The 22,883-nt window shown below is 32.8% G+C and overlaps 3 protein-coding genes across 6 annotated transcripts; 1 reads left to right on the forward strand and 2 right to left on the reverse strand.

The window, feature by feature from the left end:
* Window positions 1-844: 844 nt before the first annotated feature.
* Window positions 845-3,483, forward strand: RpS3A (ribosomal protein S3A). The gene is made up of 5 exons (XM_011646725.3): window positions 845-986; window positions 1,728-1,831; window positions 2,075-2,397; window positions 3,006-3,167; window positions 3,277-3,483. The coding sequence occupies exons 1-5, from the start codon at window positions 925-927 to the stop codon at window positions 3,427-3,429; spliced, it is 804 nt and encodes a 267-aa protein (XP_011645027.1). The 5' UTR covers window positions 845-924; the 3' UTR covers window positions 3,430-3,483.
* LOC105432099 (putative fatty acyl-CoA reductase CG5065) lies at window positions 3,472-11,155 on the reverse strand. 3 transcript variants are annotated; one of them, XM_011646726.3, is made up of 9 exons: window positions 11,040-11,155; window positions 8,634-8,891; window positions 6,183-6,346; window positions 5,170-5,305; window positions 4,897-5,096; window positions 4,571-4,823; window positions 4,297-4,487; window positions 3,863-4,120; window positions 3,472-3,798 (listed from the first exon to the last, which is right to left on the reverse strand). In XM_011646726.3, exons 2-9 carry the CDS (start codon window positions 8,850-8,852, stop codon window positions 3,657-3,659), a joined length of 1,563 nt encoding a protein of 520 aa, XP_011645028.2. In that variant the 5' UTR covers window positions 8,853-8,891; window positions 11,040-11,155; the 3' UTR covers window positions 3,472-3,656. The 3 variants fall into 3 exon arrangements, with proteins under 3 accessions (XP_011645028.2, XP_088930836.1, XP_088930837.1); XM_089074710.1 differs by lacking the exon at window positions 11,040-11,155 and adding an exon at window positions 10,621-10,635; XM_089074711.1 differs by lacking the exon at window positions 11,040-11,155 and having other exon boundaries at window positions 8,634-9,307.
* Window positions 11,156-14,006: 2,851 nt separating this feature from the next.
* LOC105432100 (putative fatty acyl-CoA reductase CG5065) lies at window positions 14,007-20,872 on the reverse strand. Of its 2 annotated transcripts, XM_089074712.1 has the most exons (8): window positions 20,173-20,872; window positions 16,869-17,032; window positions 15,851-15,986; window positions 15,579-15,778; window positions 15,253-15,505; window positions 14,984-15,174; window positions 14,543-14,803; window positions 14,007-14,478 (listed from the first exon to the last, which is right to left on the reverse strand). In XM_089074712.1, exons 1-8 carry the CDS (start codon window positions 20,389-20,391, stop codon window positions 14,358-14,360), a joined length of 1,545 nt encoding a protein of 514 aa, XP_088930838.1. In that variant the 5' UTR covers window positions 20,392-20,872; the 3' UTR covers window positions 14,007-14,357. The 2 variants fall into 2 exon arrangements, with proteins under 2 accessions (XP_088930838.1, XP_088930839.1); XM_089074713.1 differs by lacking the exons at window positions 14,007-14,478; window positions 14,543-14,803 and having other exon boundaries at window positions 14,980-15,174.
* Between the last annotated feature and the right edge of the window lie 2,011 nt (window positions 20,873-22,883).

Consider the following 22,883-nt stretch of genomic DNA (forward strand, 5'->3'; position numbering starts at 1 on the left):
TGTGTGTGTGTGTGTGTGTGTGTGTGTGTGTGTGTGTGTGTGTGTGTGTGTGTGTGGTGGTATGTGTGGTGTGTGTGGTGTGTGTGTGTGTGTGTGTGTGTGTGTGTGTGTGTGTGTGAGTGTATGTGTGTGTGTGTGTACACTAGAATCATCGTTTATATGATTACAAAATTTTCGGCTCAACTTTGCAGTAGTAACAATAACAATAATAAAAGTAATAATAATAATAATAATTTATCATTCAAGATGCAAGATTACATTTTAAATTAGATAATTGAAAAGAACAGGATATAAACATATATGTAAAAATGAAGTTACTCGGTAAAAAATGTTATATTTATGTAATTAATATTTTAATATTAATGCGGATTCTATAGTTCAATATGATTTGATGTATATGATGTATTTTTTTATTTTTCCACGCATAGCGAGAAAATAAATTATTATTAATTATTTTATAAATTATTTTATAAATTAATATTATTTTATAAATTAATTATATATTATAATATATATATATATATATATATATATATATATATATATATTATAGTATATATTTATTAAATTGTGTGCTTCGTGTGCTCTATTCCGTTCTATTCTACTCATTCTATAGTGCTTCCAATTGACGCATGCGCATATCGCTTCATATTATCAGTGTAATAAATTTATTAACTTTTAAAAGATTATCTCTCTAGCGCGGCAGAATAATATTTTTTGCTTGTCAAATGTTTATTTTTACGTTAATTGGAATCGAAATATCTTTAAGAAATATGCCTTTTTATTTGATGCATCCAATAGGAGAGATCTTTTCATTTGTGTAGTAACTTCCGCTTCTCATACATCTCACATTCGACATTTAGCTTGATTCCGCTGGTGCACGTTTCCGGCTTTACAGTCTCTTTTCGCCTGTGACACGGAATCATGGCGGTTGGCAAGAATAAGGGGCTTTCCAAAGGAGGCAAAAAGGGAGTGAAAAAGAAGATGTAAGTGAACCATATTGAATCTTGAGTAAAGCCGATTCTCTCATGTTCACAAAAAGTTTCTCATCGAATTGTCGTTTTGCGGGATGCCTTTAATTAGATTGGATCCTCGCATGCCGACGCCAACGGTGCATATGTGCTATCATAGCCAATGTCACATTGCTATGTTATATATTTTTTTAAATATAATAATTACTTATTGCAACTTAAGTATTTTTAAATATCATGCTTTAAAAAAGAAATGTGTTGTAAATTAGCTGTCCCATGCGAATCTATTATTACCAAATCTAACCTAACCTGATCATCTTGATGTATTAGTCGCTTCCTCATTGGAAATAACATTGAATAGCAGAAAATAGACAAATAAAGGCGATAAATAATGAAATTTAAAGTTAATAAATTGGACAAAAATTTTGTGTGCTTTATCATTATCTTTCTAATTTTACAGATGGATATAATAAATTTAAATTTTAATGATTTTTTTTTAACTAAACAGTGATGATGAATGGTGTAAATGATAATTTTGGTGTTTTCTCTGATATGAAGAATTTTTGGTAACACATTTTATTTTGATGATGGAATAACGTGATATTAAACATATCAATAAATTAATCAAATTATTGTGTCTATATTTTTGCCTTTTTCTTTTTTTGAAAAAAATTTAAATGATAGTAATTTCAATTCTTGTTATTAATATACTATCTTTTATATGCATGTTTTCTCATATAGATGTTATTGTTTCAGTGTGGATCCTTTTACTCGCAAAGACTGGTATGATGTCAAGGCGCCGTCTATGTTCGCCAATCGACAGGTTGGAAAAACTTTGGTTAACAGGACTCAAGGAACAAGTAAGGATTTTTTTTATTTCTTAAACTTTATATTTTTTCTACGTGAATTATTTATTTTATATAATTTTATTTTTTTAATTATGTTTAATTATAATGTATAATTTTGATCAATATTGGTTATTAATGATTGATGCAGTGTAAATAAAAATTTAATGTTCATTATCAATGATCATTGTGGCTGCAAATAAATTAATTAATTTTTTATTTATTGGAAAAAATATTTGTTATACATTATTTTTACAGAAATCGCTTCCGAAGGACTTAAATTTAGAGTATTTGAAGTATCTCTGGCTGACTTACAAAGCGATCAAGATGCGGAGAGATCTTTCCGAAAGTTTAGATTAATCGCGGAAGATGTTCAAGGACGTAATGTCTTGACTAACTTTCATGGAATGGATTTGACAACCGATAAACTTCGATCAATGGTGAAGAAATGGCAAACTCTGATCGAAGCTAATGTAGATGTGAAGACTACAGATGGCTATCTCCTCCGAGTTTTCTGCATTGGTTTTACAAATAAAGATCAATTAAGCACGAGAAAAACGTGTTATGCTCAGCATGCGCAGGTTTGCATCAATAGATTATTTATTATATGTTATTCGCAACTCCATTGTCCATTTCAACATTCTTAATAGTTGAATGATAGAAGGAGGGTGCGTACATTAATGCAGTTGCTTACCACACTACTTTCATTGTAGTAAGTAGTGAAATATGAACATGCTACATGAGATGCAGTCTACTTGGTGCTACAAATGCTTCGAAGCATTTTTTGATTAGTCAATTCATAAAATTCTTTGTCCGAATTAATCAAACGTTTTAAAGTTTTTGCAGTTAAGTGGATTGTGGCTATGGTATTATGATATATCAATATAGATTTATTGTTTATTTAATCATCCGTCGATAACCTGTAATTTAGCATCTTCCATCATTGTTCTTATTTTTTAAAGTATATTTATATATAATATTTTATATGAAATTTTTATTCAAATCTTAATCACATATCAAATGTTAATCACAAATTACATGTTATTATATATTACAAATTACATATTAATTAGTTTATAGGTACCATGTATTTACTATTATTTTTTATTTTACTATTATTTTTTTGTTTAATTGCTTTATTTTGATTACTTTTTATTGTTTTAATTTCTTATTTTATGATTTAATTTAGGTTAAGAAAATCAGGCAGAAGATGGTTGAAACCATTACGGAAGATGTTACTAAAACTGATTTAAAGGGCGTGGTTAGTAAATTGCTTCCGGATGCCACGGCTAAGGACATCGAGAAAGCCTCGCAAGGCATTTATCCTCTGCACGATGTTTATATTCGTAAGGTAAGTAAAACGGCATAGATATAATCACAGATGCAAATGATTATTTGATCTCGAACGTTAATAAACAGAGTATTAAGAATGTCAATAAACAATGGGATGTAATTTTTAGGTGAAAGTATTGAAGAAGCCGCGCTTCGAACTCAGCAAATTGTTGGAGTTGCACGGAGATGGAGGCGGTAATAAGAGTGAGGAAACCGGCGACAGCGGTTCCAAGATAGACAGACCAGAAGGTTACGAACCACCAGTACAGGAGTCTGTTTAAAGATGAGTGTTTTAAGCTTTCATAAAAATAAAAACTACATGATTGTGTAAATAATGTTTTTATTTATGGTTTGTTTTTTTACCCGTATGTGGTGCACGCAGCGTATGCACTAGAGGTACCATTACATATTTGATTCCCCATGTGTCCTTGATATTAAGTGACAATCGATAACTGGATCGATTTATATAAGCTTAAGTTTATGTGAAAACAATCCTAATTTGACTAAATTACAAAACATTTGATAATGCTTTCGTAACGTATGTCAGACTGCTTATAAGTAATGTTTTAAAACTTTCACTCCAAGATGCTAACATGTATATAATAAGCAGGAAAAATAATATTTTGGTGAACACGTCCACCCAGTACATACTACGACAAAAAAGACTATTATTAGAGCAATTTATGTAAAAAGAAATATGCATTTTCAACTTACACTCTCAAATGCCGACGTGCGGCTGGCAATGTTTCTGGAGGTTCATTCAGGATGTAAATTCTGGCAGCTCGAATGCAATCCTCGAAGTACGCGTCTATATCTAGGTCTTTGCCGTGCACTTGATAGTTTTTATATTCTGTGCTGTTGAGCTTTGCTCTTATATCGTCAATATACGTATTCTCAAAATCCCATTGATTATTGGCATAATACTCGAAAACTTCGAATCCTTTGTTTATACGACGATGTACACGGCACATGCTGTAATATAAGAAAGATGAATAAACGTTTATTGATCTCTTATTATGTTCAGTTCTATCAATATAGATTAATTTTGATGTCACTTTGAAATTATCTTTTATAATTAGAAATAAAGATTAAAGATAAATTAAGATCAAGATACATCTACATTGATTTGAGATCTCGCGATGACTTACATCGGTTTATATCCCGCCAGGAAAAGCAACGCATCGATAATGTAAGCCGGGATCATGTGAAAGAGCAATATACAAATATTATGCATAAGTCGTGACTTCTTCAAACTACCGCCTGGATACCATACCACTCCGTTCAGAGGTATTCGTTGCGTTATTTTTCGGCCACGGTCTATTATTTCTGCCCAGGACACCTACCCAGAGCAAAAGTGAAGATTTCATCTTCGATACATCCTTCGCTAAGAGATACCTCAAGCATATCATTTTCTATACTTACCTTGAACTCGTTACTACTCGTCATATTGTAAACACGTTTTTCATGATCTTTGAAATGAATAAAATTCCATGTGGCAAGGAGAATAGCATTGACGGCGATATCGACGGGCAAATAATCGGCGTAACCATTTTCATTACAGTACATTGTTCTAATTACTCCTTTTCCGGCACCAATTAAAAGGCCGGTAGGCCCATTGATGTTGTCCGTCCAACCGGGAAGCGGTTCCTTCCAGATAGGAATAATTACGCTTGGTCTAATGGACAATAACATTTATAACAACAGGAGTACTTAACGATCGAATTGAAAGGAATCTCTTTCGTCAGTACCTCAGGATTATTGATGGGATATGTGGCATAGATTCTTCGACAATACTTTCCGATAAAGCCTTCGTGAAAGCGTATGTATTAGGTAGCTTGCCCAGAATCTTGTCCGTCATTGCCTCGACTACGTCATCGTCCATCCATTCGACGCACTTGATCACTTGATGAGGATCCGCGGGCGGAGGATATGTTCTCTCGCGCAGGATCTATCAAGGTCGATTCTTTTTTTTTATTATTTTCCAAACATCTAAGCATACAAATGTCCAAAAACTTACTCACTTTTTCTTCGAGATGACAATAGGCCGTACTGATGTGAACGAACACGACTAGATGTTTCATTTCTTTGGCTAACTCTATCATCTGCTTCGTACCACGTGTATTTAACAATACCGCTTTCTTCAACAGTTCATCGAATCTGCAAAAGGTTTATGATCGTGCAAATGAAAAACTCTTGTTAATCATCGAGAGAATCATGATCACGAGAATTTATGTATATATTTTAATATACAGGTTGTTTCGTAAGTTGGGATTAATCAATCGGAAAATGAATCAGGATCCAAAAACAAGAAGAAAAGTAATATAAACATAAGTTTAAAAATGCATTATTTTCGAGTTTTCGTCATTTTCACGTTAAAATTTGAAATTTCAACATAAAAATGGTAACTCGAAAACAGCGCATTTCCGAATCTATGTTCATATTAATTTTTTTTCTTGTTTTTGGATTCCCAATCACTTCCAAAGCGATTGACTTCCATTTTAAAATACTTTATACTGATACACGTATAATGAAATTTTTAAATATTCTTGAAAGAAAATACGATTATCTGATAGCCAAATCGACCGAAACGAGATTTCAGAGAATCCTCACGAAATTGAAGATCTATTCTGCTGGCTATCATATTAACATCTGCATGTTAACATCTGCGAAATGATTGGAGAAACAAGATTTGTTACTTCATAACCACTTAAATAATACACTCCATTTAAATGATTACGAAATTACAGGTCCTGCTTGCTTTCTGCTGACAATCTACTATCAGATTACGTCGACAAGTACCGGCTGGCAGAATATGTACTTAATGTTGGACATAGTTGACGCCAATGTCTGTCACAATTTGTTCGCAAACTTACTTATGTGCTGCCAACATTGCCATTTCATTCACTACACTTCTAAAACTGCATTCTCATTTAAGAAATTATTCTTTAAATTTGTAGTTTCACCAAATCTCGCTAAAAAATGTCACAATGTTGAACTAAAGACAGTGATGTTTATTTCCTCTTGTTATCAGTACCTGACAGTAGCCGCTGCGTGAAACACGATATTAACGTTCTCGATGAGCATCTTCCTATCCTCCGGGGATAAGCCAAGTCCTGGCAATGATACATCCCCATTAACGGCCGTTACCACTTTCTCGAGCTCCGGCAGTCCCCTTTGCGCTTTGACTTTGTCGAAAAGCTGTAATTCGAATCTAAAGTGAATCGTCCATTGCTTGCCAATGAACGAACGAGGGTCGCGCATAATCGCATGTATGTCATATTACAAGAGCAAGGGAAGAAAGATAATTGCAGTTTCATGAAGAATTTACAAAAAAGTGCTAGAGGATATGAGTAATGAAAATCACTATGAGTACATATATCATAAAAACACAGTCATTGCCAGTACGGACTCGCAGTTATTCTGATAGAACAATTCTTGAGTTTTTTTTTGGTTGAAAATAATTAATGATTAAGAAAATAATAAGTTTTTTTTCACGCGGTAAAAATGTGATGGAAAAAGGGTTCGAAAAAAGTTAAATAGTATGGTTATTTAATATATCGATTATCATTATCGTGTAACATATGCTGTTTCATACTTTTTTTATAAAACAATAGGATGATGACAAAAAAATTGATTGATAAGAGAAAGATGTACATTCAAAAAATGAAATTCACCTCGCATGCAATTCACATTTTTAATAAAATGCAATTATATGTTTCTATTAATCGATTCTTTGAGTTAAATAAAGATAATAAAACTCCTGCTGATTTATCGTGCTCATTGTTGCAAAATATGTTGAATTGAAAATATTTCTTAATAATATAACATTTATGACTGATATAGCAGATATAAACCGGAAACTACATTTTTACTTCTAATAAATGTATGGCCTAAAGATGTTAAATAATTTGTTTAAAGGTATTTTATAATTCATTAATTACATAGTATTTATAATATGTATCTTTATATAACAAGATTTTTTTCAAACGGTGACGCGAAAGTTTCAAAGTTCACAAGTAGAATTCACGTTTATTAATATATAAATATTTATTATATAGAATTTTTCGAGTCTTTTAATATCTTTTTATATAACAGAATAATTATATGTAGAATGATTAGATAAGAGATATAATTATATGGAAAGAAAGTCATACAGTTCCATACATATCATATACCATTCACCATTCTGCAGTAAGAAATAAAAAATTTCGAATAATTTTTCTTTCTCATGTATTTCTCTCACAATCAAGATATTATTAAAGTTTATTCAAAGTTAACATCGTGATTTAATCTGAGAAACATATCTTTTTTTCTTGGAGTTTTATTAATATTTGTATTTATATTTTCTGAATCGCCAATAACAAATCTGATGAATTTTATAAAATTCAGAATGACAAGTTTTTCATGCAAATTCCGTCATAATGAATACCTACAATGGATAGCTAGACAAAGATTCCATCTTTGTGCATAATTGAAAGTTATGTTACTTCATTAACTTGACGTGAATTACCTCACTGTTGTAATTACTTCACTATACGAATTGGATTCGAACGAATATCATTAATGCAACGTGAACTACCATTGCTATAGTTCAGATTTCGATAAGCATAGTTTGCTATATTTACTTGATTTGCCGAGTTAAAGAATTAAATCATATAACAAAAATTATTGTAATCTCTTTCTCTTGAGCAAAACAAACAGGAAAAATTGCATTTTAATGATAATTTGCATTTTAATGATAAAATTGCATTTAATGATTCTAATTTATAGAAGTTTTACCGGACAAACATGCGCCTATGTGTGTACACGTGTACACACACACACACACACACACACACACACACACACACACACACACACACACACACACATGCGCACACGTATAAGGCAGCATGTATATGGTATTGCGTTAAAATTCGAAAGACATGACATAACATCGCCGCGCAATCCGTACTTTCACCGGAGTTGGCAGTAGCGATACCAATAATCACCATCTCTTCCCTGGCTATATTTTCGAGGCCTTGACTTGGTTTCTTTCGTCACATAGATGGATCGGGCCGCGGTTGACGGCCCGGTTTAATACACTTTCACTGGCGAATTTCATTTGAGAGCTATCCAAAGCGCGCGCGTAAGAGAAAACGGCGTACCTTCTCCGCTGCACTCTCGCGTTATCGTCGGCGTAAGGCAACAATGATGCAACTTGCAACGCAATAGCAAAGTCATAGTCACGCACTTTCTCTTTTTGGTGCTCTCGCAAAAGACCAGGAAGACCAAAAGTGTTGGTGGAACATGAATTTTCCAGCGAACCGAGATATTACGAGGACGATACCGTGACTTTTTCTTATACTTGCCGCACAATCGATCGCTCAGACAGAAACTTTTAATTGCGTTATTAGGAAATATTTCGTGCGCGAGTTTCCTTAAGAGAGTACCAAAAAAAATTTCTCTTTTTTTTTTTTTCGGAAGAAAGGCGGCCGAGACTTACCGGAGAATTGAACATCTCGTCCAAACGGTGCTTGCAATCCTTGCCCTTCTTCGATCTGATGAGCATGTAAATGTGCGATATGTCGGGCAAATATCGCAGAAACTTTTCGATTAATACTTTTCCTAAAAATCCCGTGCCGCCGGTCAACATTATCTTCTGACCAGCGAATGTCTGGGCCACTCTGTCCGGCATCACTTCGTCCGTTTTGTCGTGCTCCATATTTTGCACCGTGTGGGAACGATCCTTCGAAAAGCTTCCCTGAAATGATAATCACGGGATTCACGAATGTGTACGGAACGGTGATTTTCACCGTTGTCGATACATTTGACACGATCGGAGATCCAAGAATCGCCGTTCGTCGGCCGAGGGAGATGATTATATTCACGTTTCGCGGAACGGAAAGCAAAATCAGAGCGCGTATTGCGCGACGCGTAATTACACACATATAACGTTGCGAACGACAGACGCGCTTGTTTCGCTTTGCAGAATAATTAAGTAATTGCGCGATCGTACACAATCATGTTGGGAGAAGTATCGCGGTTATTGAAATTGAATCGTTCCATGCACTTTCGCAATTCGGTGCTTGCCTCGCGCGTTACATATTTATGCTCGCCAATTGGACAATGGTAACTTCCTCGATGAGCGACAGAGATAGTCGAAGGGGTCTTTTTCCGATACGAAATATTGGATGATAATACATGCATATCATATACAATGCTTACTTAATTGTTTACGTTCGCCAACTTACGCGAACTTACACGTTTCCTATCGACGAAGAAAAATCAAAGTTGATAAACTAAAAGTTACATTATTAGAATAAATATAGAAATAAATGTGAAGAGTAAACTATCAAATTTCTCACATCTGTAAGAAAAGATTAATTTAAAATTGTCTTAATCTATGCATGTCAAATATGTTCGAGAAGAAAATAAAAGCAGGTTTTGCCGAAGAATTAGATATTTCATTTGTATAATATTTTTAATATTCTGTAATAAATTTGATAAAAATTTTGTAATCAAAACAGATGTATATTTTTTTCATTAATATGAATGTTAATATGTCCATTGAAAAATATCAATCACTCAAGAATTATTCCCTGCTCAAAAACAATATCGAAATTTTAATTAAAAAAAAAAAAATATATATATATATATATATATATATATATATAGTATTCAGAAGTTTTATATTTAATTAAACTAAGTAAGACCTTTAATTAAAAATACAAAAATTTTAATTTAATAAAAAATAAAATTTCGGGATACTACATATTTTCATCTATTTATAAGTAATTAATTTCTTCAATTATAGAAATAAGACTTCAGAATATTTTTACAATAAATTATCTATAAATAAAGATAAAATTAGCGTAAAAATGTAGACATTGAATAAAATAAAAACGATCAAGATTATTTGACGATTTTTTTAAAACATCGAAGAAATATAATTTCAATTTACGTATTTCTGAATTTTATTCTTTATAGCAATATATGAAATTAGAATGCATTATCATTTGAAACATCGGTACACACATTTTGCTTTAACATATTATTAAAAGGAGACGAAGATTACATCAGATAGACTTCTAAACATCAGATAGACATTATAAATAAATATATTATTACGAACAATATACTACGTCATACTAATTTGCTTCCGAGTATTGGCGTTTTTTCAATCTGACGGTTATGTCGTCAATCTCGGATTTAAATGTAACATTATTTTTTGCGAAGGAAACGAGTTTGATCCTCAACACAGGCATGATGAGCACACGTTCGCGATTATTCTCATTTCTTAACGTGCATTATTTCATTTAGAGTTTAATATAAAAATTAATTTATCATTATTATCACGAAAATTAGAGGCGTTAATTAGAGTCCGCAGTATAGAGTGTATGTTAAAGTATTCGGCATCTTCTTTCGGAGGCGATTTTCTTCCCCAGAAATTTTCAAAAGTCGATTCGACACGTGTGCAATCACTTTCTTACCATTAACGCACGTCAGCGGCCGTACACACACTCACCCGCGCGGGGAATCGGAAACGTGGCCGATGTCCATTTCCACCAATGTCCATTTAATTTTAATCTCGGCTTAATTGACTCCTCTCACCTCTTTCTAACTCTTGGAATTAAAAAGAGGTGAAAAAGTAGGTAAGGTCGGATTAAAACTAACATATCCACGATAGAAACGGACACGGAGTAAGGCTGAATGTCCGTTTCCGCCAATATAGATTAACTGGAATCTCGGTTCAATTATTTTATTTTTTTATTTCTACGGATTAAAAAAGGGGCTAAACTGAACCGGTATTCAAATTAATCTACATCGGTAGAAGTGTAGACTTGTATGTTACGACCGATCGGGACTTATCGGTCCCGGAGTCGCTGATAACACTTGCTCGCACACTTACCGCGAGAAGAAACGGTCGACGGACGAATGCGACACGGCTGGAACTGTCTCAGGCTTCAAGTCTCGCTCGGCCTCGGATTCGGCCATGTTCAGTCGGGTGGTGCGAACCGGTCGTCGTAGAGTCGGGAAAGTACCACTCCGATCCCGACTTGATGCTTTCGCATTTATTTTCAGCGAATCGCGCGCACACATACACACACACGCGCGAGCGCGTACACACACGTATGAAGCGTATCGGTTTTATCCACAGATCTAAATCTTACGCAACGCGCGCGTATGTGTGTGTATGTCGGACTACGTGTCCCGGCTACGAGATCCCGTTTTCAAGTGTGTCGAGCGGGAAAGAAAGAAAGAAAAAAAATTGATTAACGTGATCCGACGAATTTAATGATTCTTAGTCGCGACATCGAGATCGCTACTATCATGATCGATGTTTGCGTGACTCCCCGAGCGACGCTCGAAACAGGAGAATGAACGAGCCTCACGGTCAATTTCTCACTCATTTTCGTAGCTTTCGACCTTTCTTGTATCGGTTTTTTTTTTTTTTTTTTTTTTTTTTTTTTTTTTTTTTTTTTAACGGGATTTACATGGAATTACACGATGACACGTCGGTCTTCATCGTACGCGGAAGAGCAAAGGAAAGAGAAAAGGCGCGGTCTCACGCAATTACGACACGTATCGAAAATTGGCACGCGTTTTATATCTGAGATAACGAAATTTATTTTTTCGCTTTTTGTTTGTTTTTTTAAGTTCGACTTCTCGGACAATGAGTCTTCACGGACAATGGAGTCATCGAATGCATCTGCCTCTCCTCCAAGAATGTGCCTGCGATAAATATCGATAATTGATTCGACCGAATGAATCTTGTTGTTCTCCGAAACCGCCTGTTCTGATTAACGTACGGTGGAACGGTGAGAAATCGCGGGAAATGACAGTTCAATATTGTAACGGCAAGCATGCGGAATAACACGTTAAACTGCGCGCAGCAAGGAGAAACAGTGCCGCGAGTTAAGGACTTTCCTTGATTATGTCATCGCCGAAGAGCGAGATCTCCCCCCTCTCTCTCTCTCTCTCTCTCTCTCTCTCTCTCTCTTTCTCTTTTTCTCTTCACCTCTCTCTCTCTCCCTCGCATTGTTTATTCCAAAGTGCTGCTCGTAGATGGGATATTAAAGATATTCAAACATATGATAGACTTCCCTTTCGTAACTGCATGTCTTGTCTCTCTGCTTTCTCTCTCTCGTGCTGAACATTTTGCGTTTGAAAAGGTACACGTGAGCCATGACGAAAGTTTCTTTACGAGCGGTCACGTCAATCGTAATGAACGTTATTTATTTGTGTTATGACCCGTATACGTTACGATCCGTTTTCCTTCGCCATGTAAATATGTATATGCGAAAAGTGAAAATCGCCAGGCCGAAATCGCCAGGCCGATAATCGGAAAAATCGATATCTGCCCCGAAAGCACGAACTTTTCAACGCGCGTTTCATGGACCAGACAATGCGAACTACTTGTTCCTTTTATTCGTAGTAAACTCTTTTCCATTATTTCATTACTTCATTCATATATATGTACATATATATAATTTACATACATTATACATATAATTTACATATTTTAATAATTTATATATATAATTGTATATATAAATTATTAGTATAACGTTGTTTATGTTACGTTGTTATATATACTTATACATATAAATTATTAATGTAATTGTGTTGTTTGTATTACGTTATTACATCAGCAATTTTTATATGTATTCTGTGAAAGACAAGGAAAAAGTTGTACTTTTTTTTATTTATGTATGCATATGTAATTGGAAATACGTTCTCGATGTTTCTCTTCAAGACGTGATGAATAAAAAGAATAAGAATTCCCTGCGGGCCTTTCTAAAAAATAAAATCATTAGTTTATTCCAGAAAATGATATTTAATGTGTAATTTATTACATACATTAAATATTGATACTTATAGATATTTATAAAAGTAATGATAACTCGGATTTCTGCGTAGATGAAGTTTTTTCAAGATTCTTAGATTACATACAAATTATTTATAAATTTTTGCGCTCATTAATTGTATATCTTTGCGATTGATGTAACATAAATATGCAAAATAGAAGATTTAATATAATTAGCTTGCAAAATAGATAATACGAACTAAACTGAAATCTAAATTTTTGAGCTTGTTGATTTACGAATTATATATCAAAAATTAAAGATTTTGAATAGTAGATCTAATAACGATATGCGCGAATAATTACGTGTAAAGCGTAAGATTTCTTTTAATGCTTGTTTCAACTCAGAGAAAGTATTTGATTGAGTCATAGGTTCGTTAAGTCTATATTGATGCCAATTATGACTTATCTCGATTTTACAATCGATTTTTTTATTTATAATTAGAAATATAAAAAATTCTTAAATATTAAATTTTGTGTTAGAGTCGGAAAAGTAAATTTTTTAACGAATAGATCAGAGAACACGTGATAACACTACATTCAGCGGATTAGATTTTGGATATATAATAATTTTTTTTTTATTGAATTCAAATTATTAAATATATAATTATAAAATTATTAATCTGCCTCACTGATTTGTTCGATAAAATTAAATATTTTAATTTATACATAAACAAATAATAATTGTAATAAAGTTTCTATTTATTTTTTATCATTTATTTGTCATTTATTTATCATTCACTTGTTATCTCTTTATTTATCTTTAAAGAAAAGGAAGAAAAAGACGAAGTCACAGAGAAAATTGCTTTAACAAAATATTTTATTTCTGTGCTTTATTTAATACTTTATTTTACCTGAAAAGCTAAAAATTTTTTATTATATATAATTTATATATAATTTATATTATATATAATTTTAATACTATTAATATTATATACTATATTAAAAATGAAAGCAAAAGAGAAATACAAAGTGTCTAATAAGCAAAGAGATTACGTAGCTAAAATATAAAATAATATGATAGTATGATAGTATGATAAGATAATATGTTATTATATAATAAATGTAATATAAAGTTACTTCTTATTAAATAAAATAATTATTTTTCGATTGACATTTAATTATTAGGTAAATCATGAGTTATATCGTCGATGTAATCTTGTTATTTATACATACATTATACAAATACATATCAACATAAGGTTATAGACATTATTAACATAAGGTAATATTGAATATAGTTATGCAAAAGGAAACTTTATTTTAAAATTAGTTTTTGAATAAAAATAATATTTACAACAACACATTTTAGAAAAATAATGCTATTCTGTAATGCTGACTGAAAAATAAGATATTTTCCGTTTACGATACGTATGTCAGGCTGCTTATAAGTAACGTTCTAAAACTTTCACTCCAGGATGCTAACATGTATATAATAAGCAGGAAAAATAATATTTTGGTGAACACGTCCACCCAGTACATACTACGACAAAAAAAGATATTATTAAATTAATTCATGTAAAAAGAAGTATGCATTTTCAACTTACATTCTCAAATGCCGACGTGCGGCTGGCAATGTTTCTGGAGATTCATTCAAGATGTAAATTCTGGCAGCTCGAATGCAATTCTCGAAGTACGCATCTATATCCATGTCTTTGCCGTGCACTTGATAGTTTTTATATTCCGTGCTGTTGAGCTTTGCTCTTATATCGTCAATATATATATTATTCTCAAAATCCCATTGATTATTGGCATAATACTCGAAAACTTTGAACCCTTTGTTTATACGACGTTGTATACGGCACATGCTGTAATATAAACAAGATAAATAAACGTGTATTAATCTCTTATATGTTCATTTCTATCAATATAGATTAATTTTGATGTCGCTTTGAAATTGTCTTTTTTAATTAAAAATAAAGATTAAAGATAAATTAAGCTAAGATCAAGATATATCTACATTGGTTTGAGATCTCGCGATGACTTACATCGGTTTATATCCCGCCAGGAAAAGCAACGCATCGATGATATAAGCCGGGATCGTGTGAAAGAACAATATACAAATATTATGTATAAGTCGTGACTTCTTCAAACTACCGCCTGGATACCATACCACTCCATTCAGAGGTATTCGTTGCGTTATTTTTCGGCCGCGGTCTATTATTTCTGCCCAGGATACCTACCCAAAAGTGAAGATTTCATCTTCGATACATCCTTCGCTAAGAGATACCTCAAGCATATCATTTTCTATACTTACCTTGAACTCGCTACTACTCGTCATATTGTAAACACGTTTTTCATGATCTTTGAAATGAATAAAATTCCATGTAGCAAGAAGAATACCATTGACGGCGATATCAACGGGCATATAATCGGCGTAACCATTTTCATTACAGTACATTGTTCTAATTACTCCTTTTCCGGCACCAATTAAAAGGCCGGTGGGCCCATTAATGTTGTCCGTCCAACCCGGAAGCGGTTCCTTCCAGATAGGAATAATTACGCTTGGTCTAACGGACAATAAAATTTGTAACAACGGGAATATTTAACGATCGAATTGAAAGGAAGCTCTTTCGTCAGTACCTCAGGATTATTGATGGGATATGTAACATAGATTCTTCGACAATACTTTCCGATAAAGCCTTCGCGAAAACGTATGTATTAGGTAGCTTGCCCAGAATCTTGTCCGTCATTGCCTCGACTACGTCATCGTCCATCCATTCGACGTACTTGATCACTTGATGAGGATCCGCGGGCGGAGGATACGTTTTCTCGCGCAGGATCTGTCAAGGTTGATTCTTTTTTTTATTATTTTCCAAACATCCGGGCATACAAATGTTCAAAAGCTCACTCACTTTTTCTTCAGTATGACAATAGGCCGTGCTGATGTGAACGAACAGGATTAGGTACTTCATTTCTTTGGCTAACTCTATCATCTGCTTCGTACCACGTGTATTTAACAGTACCGCTTTTTTCAACAGTTCATCGAATCTGCAAAAGGTTTATGATGCAAATGAAAAACTCTTGTTAATCATCCAGAGAATCGTGATCACGAGAATTGATGTATATATTTTAATATACAGGTTGTTTCATAAGTCGAGGTTAATCAATCGGAAAATGAATGGGGATCCAAACACAAGAAGAAAAGTAATATGAACATAAGTTTAAAAATGCATTATTTTCAAGCTTTCATGTCATTTTCACGTTAAAATTTGAAAATTCAACATAAAAATAACTCGAAAACAACGCATTTCCGGATCTATGTTCATACCAACTTTTTTTCTTGTTTTTGGATTCCCAATCATTTTCAAAACGATTGCCCTCCACTTTAAAATATTTTGTATACTGATACACGTACAATTTTGAAATTTTGAAATATTTTTGAAAGAAAACATGATTATCTGATAGCCAAATCGATCGAAACGAGATTTCGGAGAATCCTCAACAAAATTGAAGATTTATTCTGCCAGTTACCATATTAACATTTGCGTGTTAACATCTGCGAAATGATTGCAGAAATCAAACAGGATCTGTTATTTCATAACTACTTAAATAATACATTCCATTTAAACGATTACGAAATTACGGATCCTGCTTGCTTTCTGCTGACAATCTACTATCAGATTACGTCGACAAGTACCGGCTGGCAGAATATGTACTTAATATTGAACATAGTTGACGCCAATCTGTCACAATTTGTTCGCAAATTACTTATGTGCTGCCAACATTGCCATTTCATTCATTACATTTCTAAAACTGCATTCTCATTTAAGAAATTATTCTTTAAATTTGTAGTTTCACCAAATCTCGCTAAAAATGTCACAATGTTGAACTAAAGATAGTGATTTTTTTATTTCCTCTTGTTATCAGTACCTGACGGTAGCCGCTGCGTGAAACACGATATTAACGTTCTCGATGAGCATCTTTCTATCCTCCGGGGATAATCCAAGTCCTGGCAATAACACATCCCCATTAACGGCCGTTATCACTTTCTCGAGCTCCGGCAGTCCCCTTTGCGTCTTGACTTTGTCGAAAAGCTGTAATTTGAATCTCAAGTGAATCGTCCATTGCTTGCGTACGAGGGTCGCGCATAATCGCATGTATGTCATATTACAAGAGCAGGGTAAGAAAGGTAATTGCAGTTTCATGAAGAAATTACAAAAAAGTGTTACTAGAGGATATGAGTAATGAAAACCGTTGAAGACATATTATTATGTCACTATGAATACATCTATCATTAAAACACAGTCATTGCCAGTACGGACTCGCAGTTATTCTAATAGAAAAATCCTTGAGCTTTTTTTTGGTTGAAAATAATTAATGATTAAGATATAATAAGTTTTTTTTCACGCGAGAATGCGATGAAAAGGTTCGAAAACAGCTATATTTAGTGGTTATGTAATATATCAGTTATCATTATCGTGTAACATATGCTGTTTCATATCTTTTTTATAAAACAATAGGATGACGATAAGAAAAAATTTGATTGATAAGAGAAAAATGTACATTCAAATGTACATTCAAAAAATGTAATTCACATCGCATGCAATTCACATTTTTATAAAAATACAATTATATGTTTCTATTAATCGATTCGTCTTTGAGTTAAATAAAGGTATTAAAATTTCTATTGATTTATCGTACTCATTGTTGCAAAATATGTTGAATTGAAAATATTTCTTAATAATATAATATTTATGACTGACACAGCAGATTTAAAATAAACCGAGAACTACGTTTTTACTTCGATAATAAATGAAGATGTTAAATAATTTACGCAAAAATATTTTATAATTCATTAATTACATTTATAATATATATATATGTTATATAAAGATTTTATATATATATATATATAAATATATATAAATATATATATATATATATATATATATATATATATATATATATACAGTGTTCCAAAAAAATGTCCAAGCTGTCATATAGCAGGTGGTGCAGACTAAACTGAGTCGAAAAGTCCTGTACTTTTGCGATTTTCGCAATAGTTAACGAGTTATTAATTGTTATGAAAATAGTCAAATTGCAAGCGTGGTGAGATAAAACCGTCCAGTGAGACACGCATTCGCCGTGCTAGTCACACGTGGAGCTCGCTATGTACGTAGGCGCACGTAACGTACGTAGAAGAAAGCCAATGCCGCTTGTAATCAACAACTCCACGTGCCTAGCGACGGCGAACGCGTGACTCACTGGGCTGGACTCCTATCTCACCGCGCGCTTGCAATTTGACTATTTTCATAAATTAATAACTATTGCGAAAATCGCAAAATAGTACAGGACTTTTTGACTTAATTTAGTCCGCTCCACATGCATATGACGGCTTGGCCATTTTTTGGGCCATTTTTTGGACGCCCTGTATGTATATATATATATATATATATATATATATATATATATATACTTTTAATATCTTTTTATATAACAGAATAATTATATGTAGAATAATTAGATAAGGGATATAATTATATGGAAAGAAAGTCATACAGTTCATCATATATATTAATAAACGTAAATTCTACTTGTGAATTTTAAGTTCACGCGTCACAGCTTGAAAAAAATCTTGTTATAAAAAGATATATACATATATATGTGTGTGTGTGTGTGTGTGTGTGTGTGTGTGTGTGTGTGTGTGTGTGTATATATCTTTATATAACAAGATTTTTTCAAGCTGTGACGCGTGAACTCAAAATTCACAAGTAGAATTTACGTTTATTAATATATAAATATTTATTATATAGAATTTTTCGAGACTTTTAATATCTTTTTATATAACAGAATAATTATATGTAGAATAATTAGATAAGGGATATAATTATATGGAAAGAAAGTCATACAGTTCCATACATAAAACATATCATATATTATACCATTCACCATTCTTCAGTAAGAAATGAAAAGTTTCGAATAATTTTTCTTTCTCATGTATTTCTCTCACAAGATATTATTAAAGTCTATTCAAAGTTAATATCGTGACTTAATCTGAGAAACATATCTTTTTTCTTGGATTTTTAATTAATATTTGTATTTATATTTTCTCCGATCGCCGATAACAAATCTGATGAATTTTATAAAATTCAGACTGATAAATTTTTCATGCAAATTCCGTCATAATGAATACCTACAATGGATAGCTAGACAAAGATTCCATCTTTGTGCATAATTGAAAGTTACGTTACTTCATTAACTTGACGTGATAATTACCTCACTGTTGTAATTACTTCACTATACGAATTGGATTCGAACGAATATCATTAATGCAATGTGAACTATTACTGCTATAGTTTCAGATTTCGATAAGCAGATAGTTTGCTATATTTACTTGATTTGCCGAGTTAAAGAATTAAATCATATAACAAAAATTATTGTAATCGTTTCTCTTGAGCAAAACAAACAGGAAAAATTGCATTTTAATGATAATTTGCATTTTAATGATAAAATTGCATTTAATGATTCTAATTTATAGAAGGTTTACCGGACAAACATGCGCCTATGTACACACACACACACACACACACACACACACACACACACACGCGCGCGCGCGCGCACGTGCACACATGTATAAGACACTATATTTACGGTTATTGCGTTAAAAAATTTGAAAAATGTAACATAACATGCCGCGGAATCCGTACATTCACCGGATCTGTCAGTAGCGATAATAATTACCATCCCTTCCCTGGCTATATTTTCGAGATCTTGACTTGGTTTCTTTCGTCACATAGATAGATCGGGCCGCGGTTGATGACCGGGATTTAATACACTTTCATTGGCGAATTTGGTTTAAGAGATATCTAAAGCACGTGCGTAAGAGAAAACGGCGTTTGCCGAGCGTACCTTTCCGGCCGCACCTCGCGTTATCATCGGCGTAAGGCAACCATGATGCAACTTGCAACGCAATAGCAAAGTCATAGTTACGCACTTTCTCTTTTTGGTGCTCTCGCCGAGAGACCAAGGTGTTGGTGGAACATGAATTTACCAGCAAATCGAGATGTTACGACAACGATACCGTGACTCTTTTTCGTACTTGCTGCACAATTGGTCGCTCAGACAGAAACTTTCAATTGCGTTATTAGGAGATATTTCGTGCGCGAGTTTCCTAAGAGAGCACCAAAAAAAATTCTCTTTTTTTTTCAAAAGAAAGGCGGCCGGGACTTACCGGAGAGTTGAACATCTCGTCCAAACGGTGCTTGCAGTCCTTGCCCTTCTTCGATCTGATGAGCATGTAAATGTGCGATATGTCGGGCAAACATCGCAGAAACTTTTCGATTAATACTTTTCCTAAAAATCCCGTGCCGCCGGTCAACATTATCTTCTGACCAGCAAAAGTCTGAGCCACTCTGTCCGGCACCACTTCGTCCGTTTTGTCGTGTTCCATATTTTGAGCCGTGTGGGAACGATTCTTCGAAAAGCTTCCCTGAAATGATAATCACGGGATTCACGAATGTACGCGACGGCAATTTTTTCACGTCGATATATTTGACACGATCGGAGCCCCCCCAAGAATCGCCGTTCGTCGGCCGAGGGAGATGATTATATTCATGTTTTACGGAACGGAAATGGCGAAGCCAGAGCGCGTATTGCGCGATGAGTAATACATATAGGGCTTGTTCTTTTTAGCTGAACTGGCTGCACTAATTCATAGTTTATCTTTCTTCTTCCAATGTTTTTTTTTTTTATTAATATGTCTTTTTATTAATATGTGAATTAGTACAACCAGTTTAGCCAAAAGAACTGGCCTATAGTCGTTGCTAACGGCAGACTTTTGCAGGATAATTAAGTATTGCGCGATTGTACACATCAAGTTAGGAGAAATATCGCGGTTATTGAAATTAAATCATTCCACGCACTTTCGCAATTCGGTGCTTGTCCGGCGCGTTAAGGTGCGATCATACATAGATATACATATCCCCTCCACCAATATTTGTTTTTATCCGGATATGACCGCCGATAGTTCGATTTTTCCATCTATGGGCTATGGGCTATGCCCATTGGATATGTGAGCGCGAGGTTTCGAAATGGAAACTGACGGAGGATTTAACGAGATTAGTATATAAAAATGTAAAAAATATTAATAGACAAGGACTAAATAAGATTATTAAGACTATAAAGTTATTAAGAGAACGACTTAATATAAGATTAAAACGACATGTATTTATTGATATGTGTACTTAAATGTTATAAATTTTATAAATAATTAAATATTATAAATAATAATATTGATCGCTGACGTCCTTGCTTAGTTTGTGTGTTTTTAAACTCAATTATTTGTTTTGAATTTTATGAACGTTTTTCTACTTAAAAATTTTAAACATATTTGTTATAAAATCATGAAGAGTTAAGAAAGCCGAGATCTTACAAAAAATGTAATTCAATATTTTCTTATAATATTTATAATTTCAGCTATCACCAAGCTATATGCCATACGTAAATCAATTTCAAATCCAATATCTGGATATTTGACTCTACATGAAAATATAGGAGACGTTAGCGACGAGATATTGATATCTGGATTTTCCCGCGCTCTGTTTTCGATTATACTGATAGAAGTGGAAGAAATATCTGGATATATATATCTACGTGAAATCGTTTACATACCTATGCTCGCCAATTGGACAATAGTAACATCCTCGGTGAGCGACAGAGATAGTCGAAGGAATCTTTTTCCGACACGGATATAGTGGATGATAATATATGTATATCATATGCAATGCTTACTTAACTGTTTATGTTCGTCAAATTACGCGTTTCCTATCGACGAAGAAAGATCAAAGTTGATAAAAGTTACAGTCTTAGAATAAATAAATGTAAAAGAGTAAACTATATCAAATTTCTTAAGAATCTGTAAGAAAAGATCAATTTTAAAATTATCTTAATCTATGCATGTGAAATATGTTCGAGAAGAAAATAAAAACAGGCCTTACCGAAGAATTAGATATTTCGTTTGAATAATATTTTTAATAATAAATTTAATAAAACTTTTTAATCAGACAAATGTATATTTTTTTTTATTAATATGAATATTAATATGTTCATTGAAAAATGGACAGCCACTTAAGAATTATTTTCTGCTCAAAAAACAGTATCGTATAATATATATTTTTTTTTAATTTCGTCTGGCCATATGTATTCTATATATATATATATATATAATATATAATGTGTGTGTGTGTGTGTGTGTGTGTGTGTGTGTGTGTAGTATTCAGAAGTGCTATATTTAATTAAATATAAGTAAAACTTTTAATTAAAAATACAAAATTTTAATGTAATAAAAAATAAAATTTCGAGATACTACATATTTTCATCTATTTACAGTAATTAATTTCTTTAATTATAGAAATAAGACTTCAGAATATTTTTACAATAAATTATCCATAATAAAGATAAAATTAGCGTAAAAATGTAGACATTGAATAAAATAAAAATGATCAAGATTATTTAACGATTTTTTAACATCGAAGAAATATAATTTCAATTTACTGTATTTCTGAATTTTATTCTTTATAGCAATATATGAAATTAGAATATATTATCGTTTGAAAAATCGGTTCACACATTTTGCTTTAACATATTATTGAAAGGAGATTAAGATTACTAGGCATCTACATTCTAAATAGATACATTACTATGTCACACTAATTTGCTTCGGAATATTGGCGTTTTTTTCAATCTGACGCATATGTCGTCAATCTCGGATTATTATTAAATGCGTTTAAATGTAACATTATCTTTTGCTTAAAGGAAACGAGTTTGACCCTCAACACAGGCATGGCATGATGAGCACACACTTTCGCGATTATTCTCATTTTTTAACGTCCATTATTTTATTTAGAGTTTAATGTAAAAATTAACTTATCATTATTATCACGA

Source organism: Pogonomyrmex barbatus, unplaced genomic scaffold (genome assembly GCF_055798465.1).
Source record: "Pogonomyrmex barbatus isolate J1 unplaced genomic scaffold, ASM5579846v1 scaffold17, whole genome shotgun sequence".
NCBI classification, from domain to species: Eukaryota; Metazoa; Arthropoda; class Insecta; order Hymenoptera; family Formicidae; genus Pogonomyrmex; species Pogonomyrmex barbatus.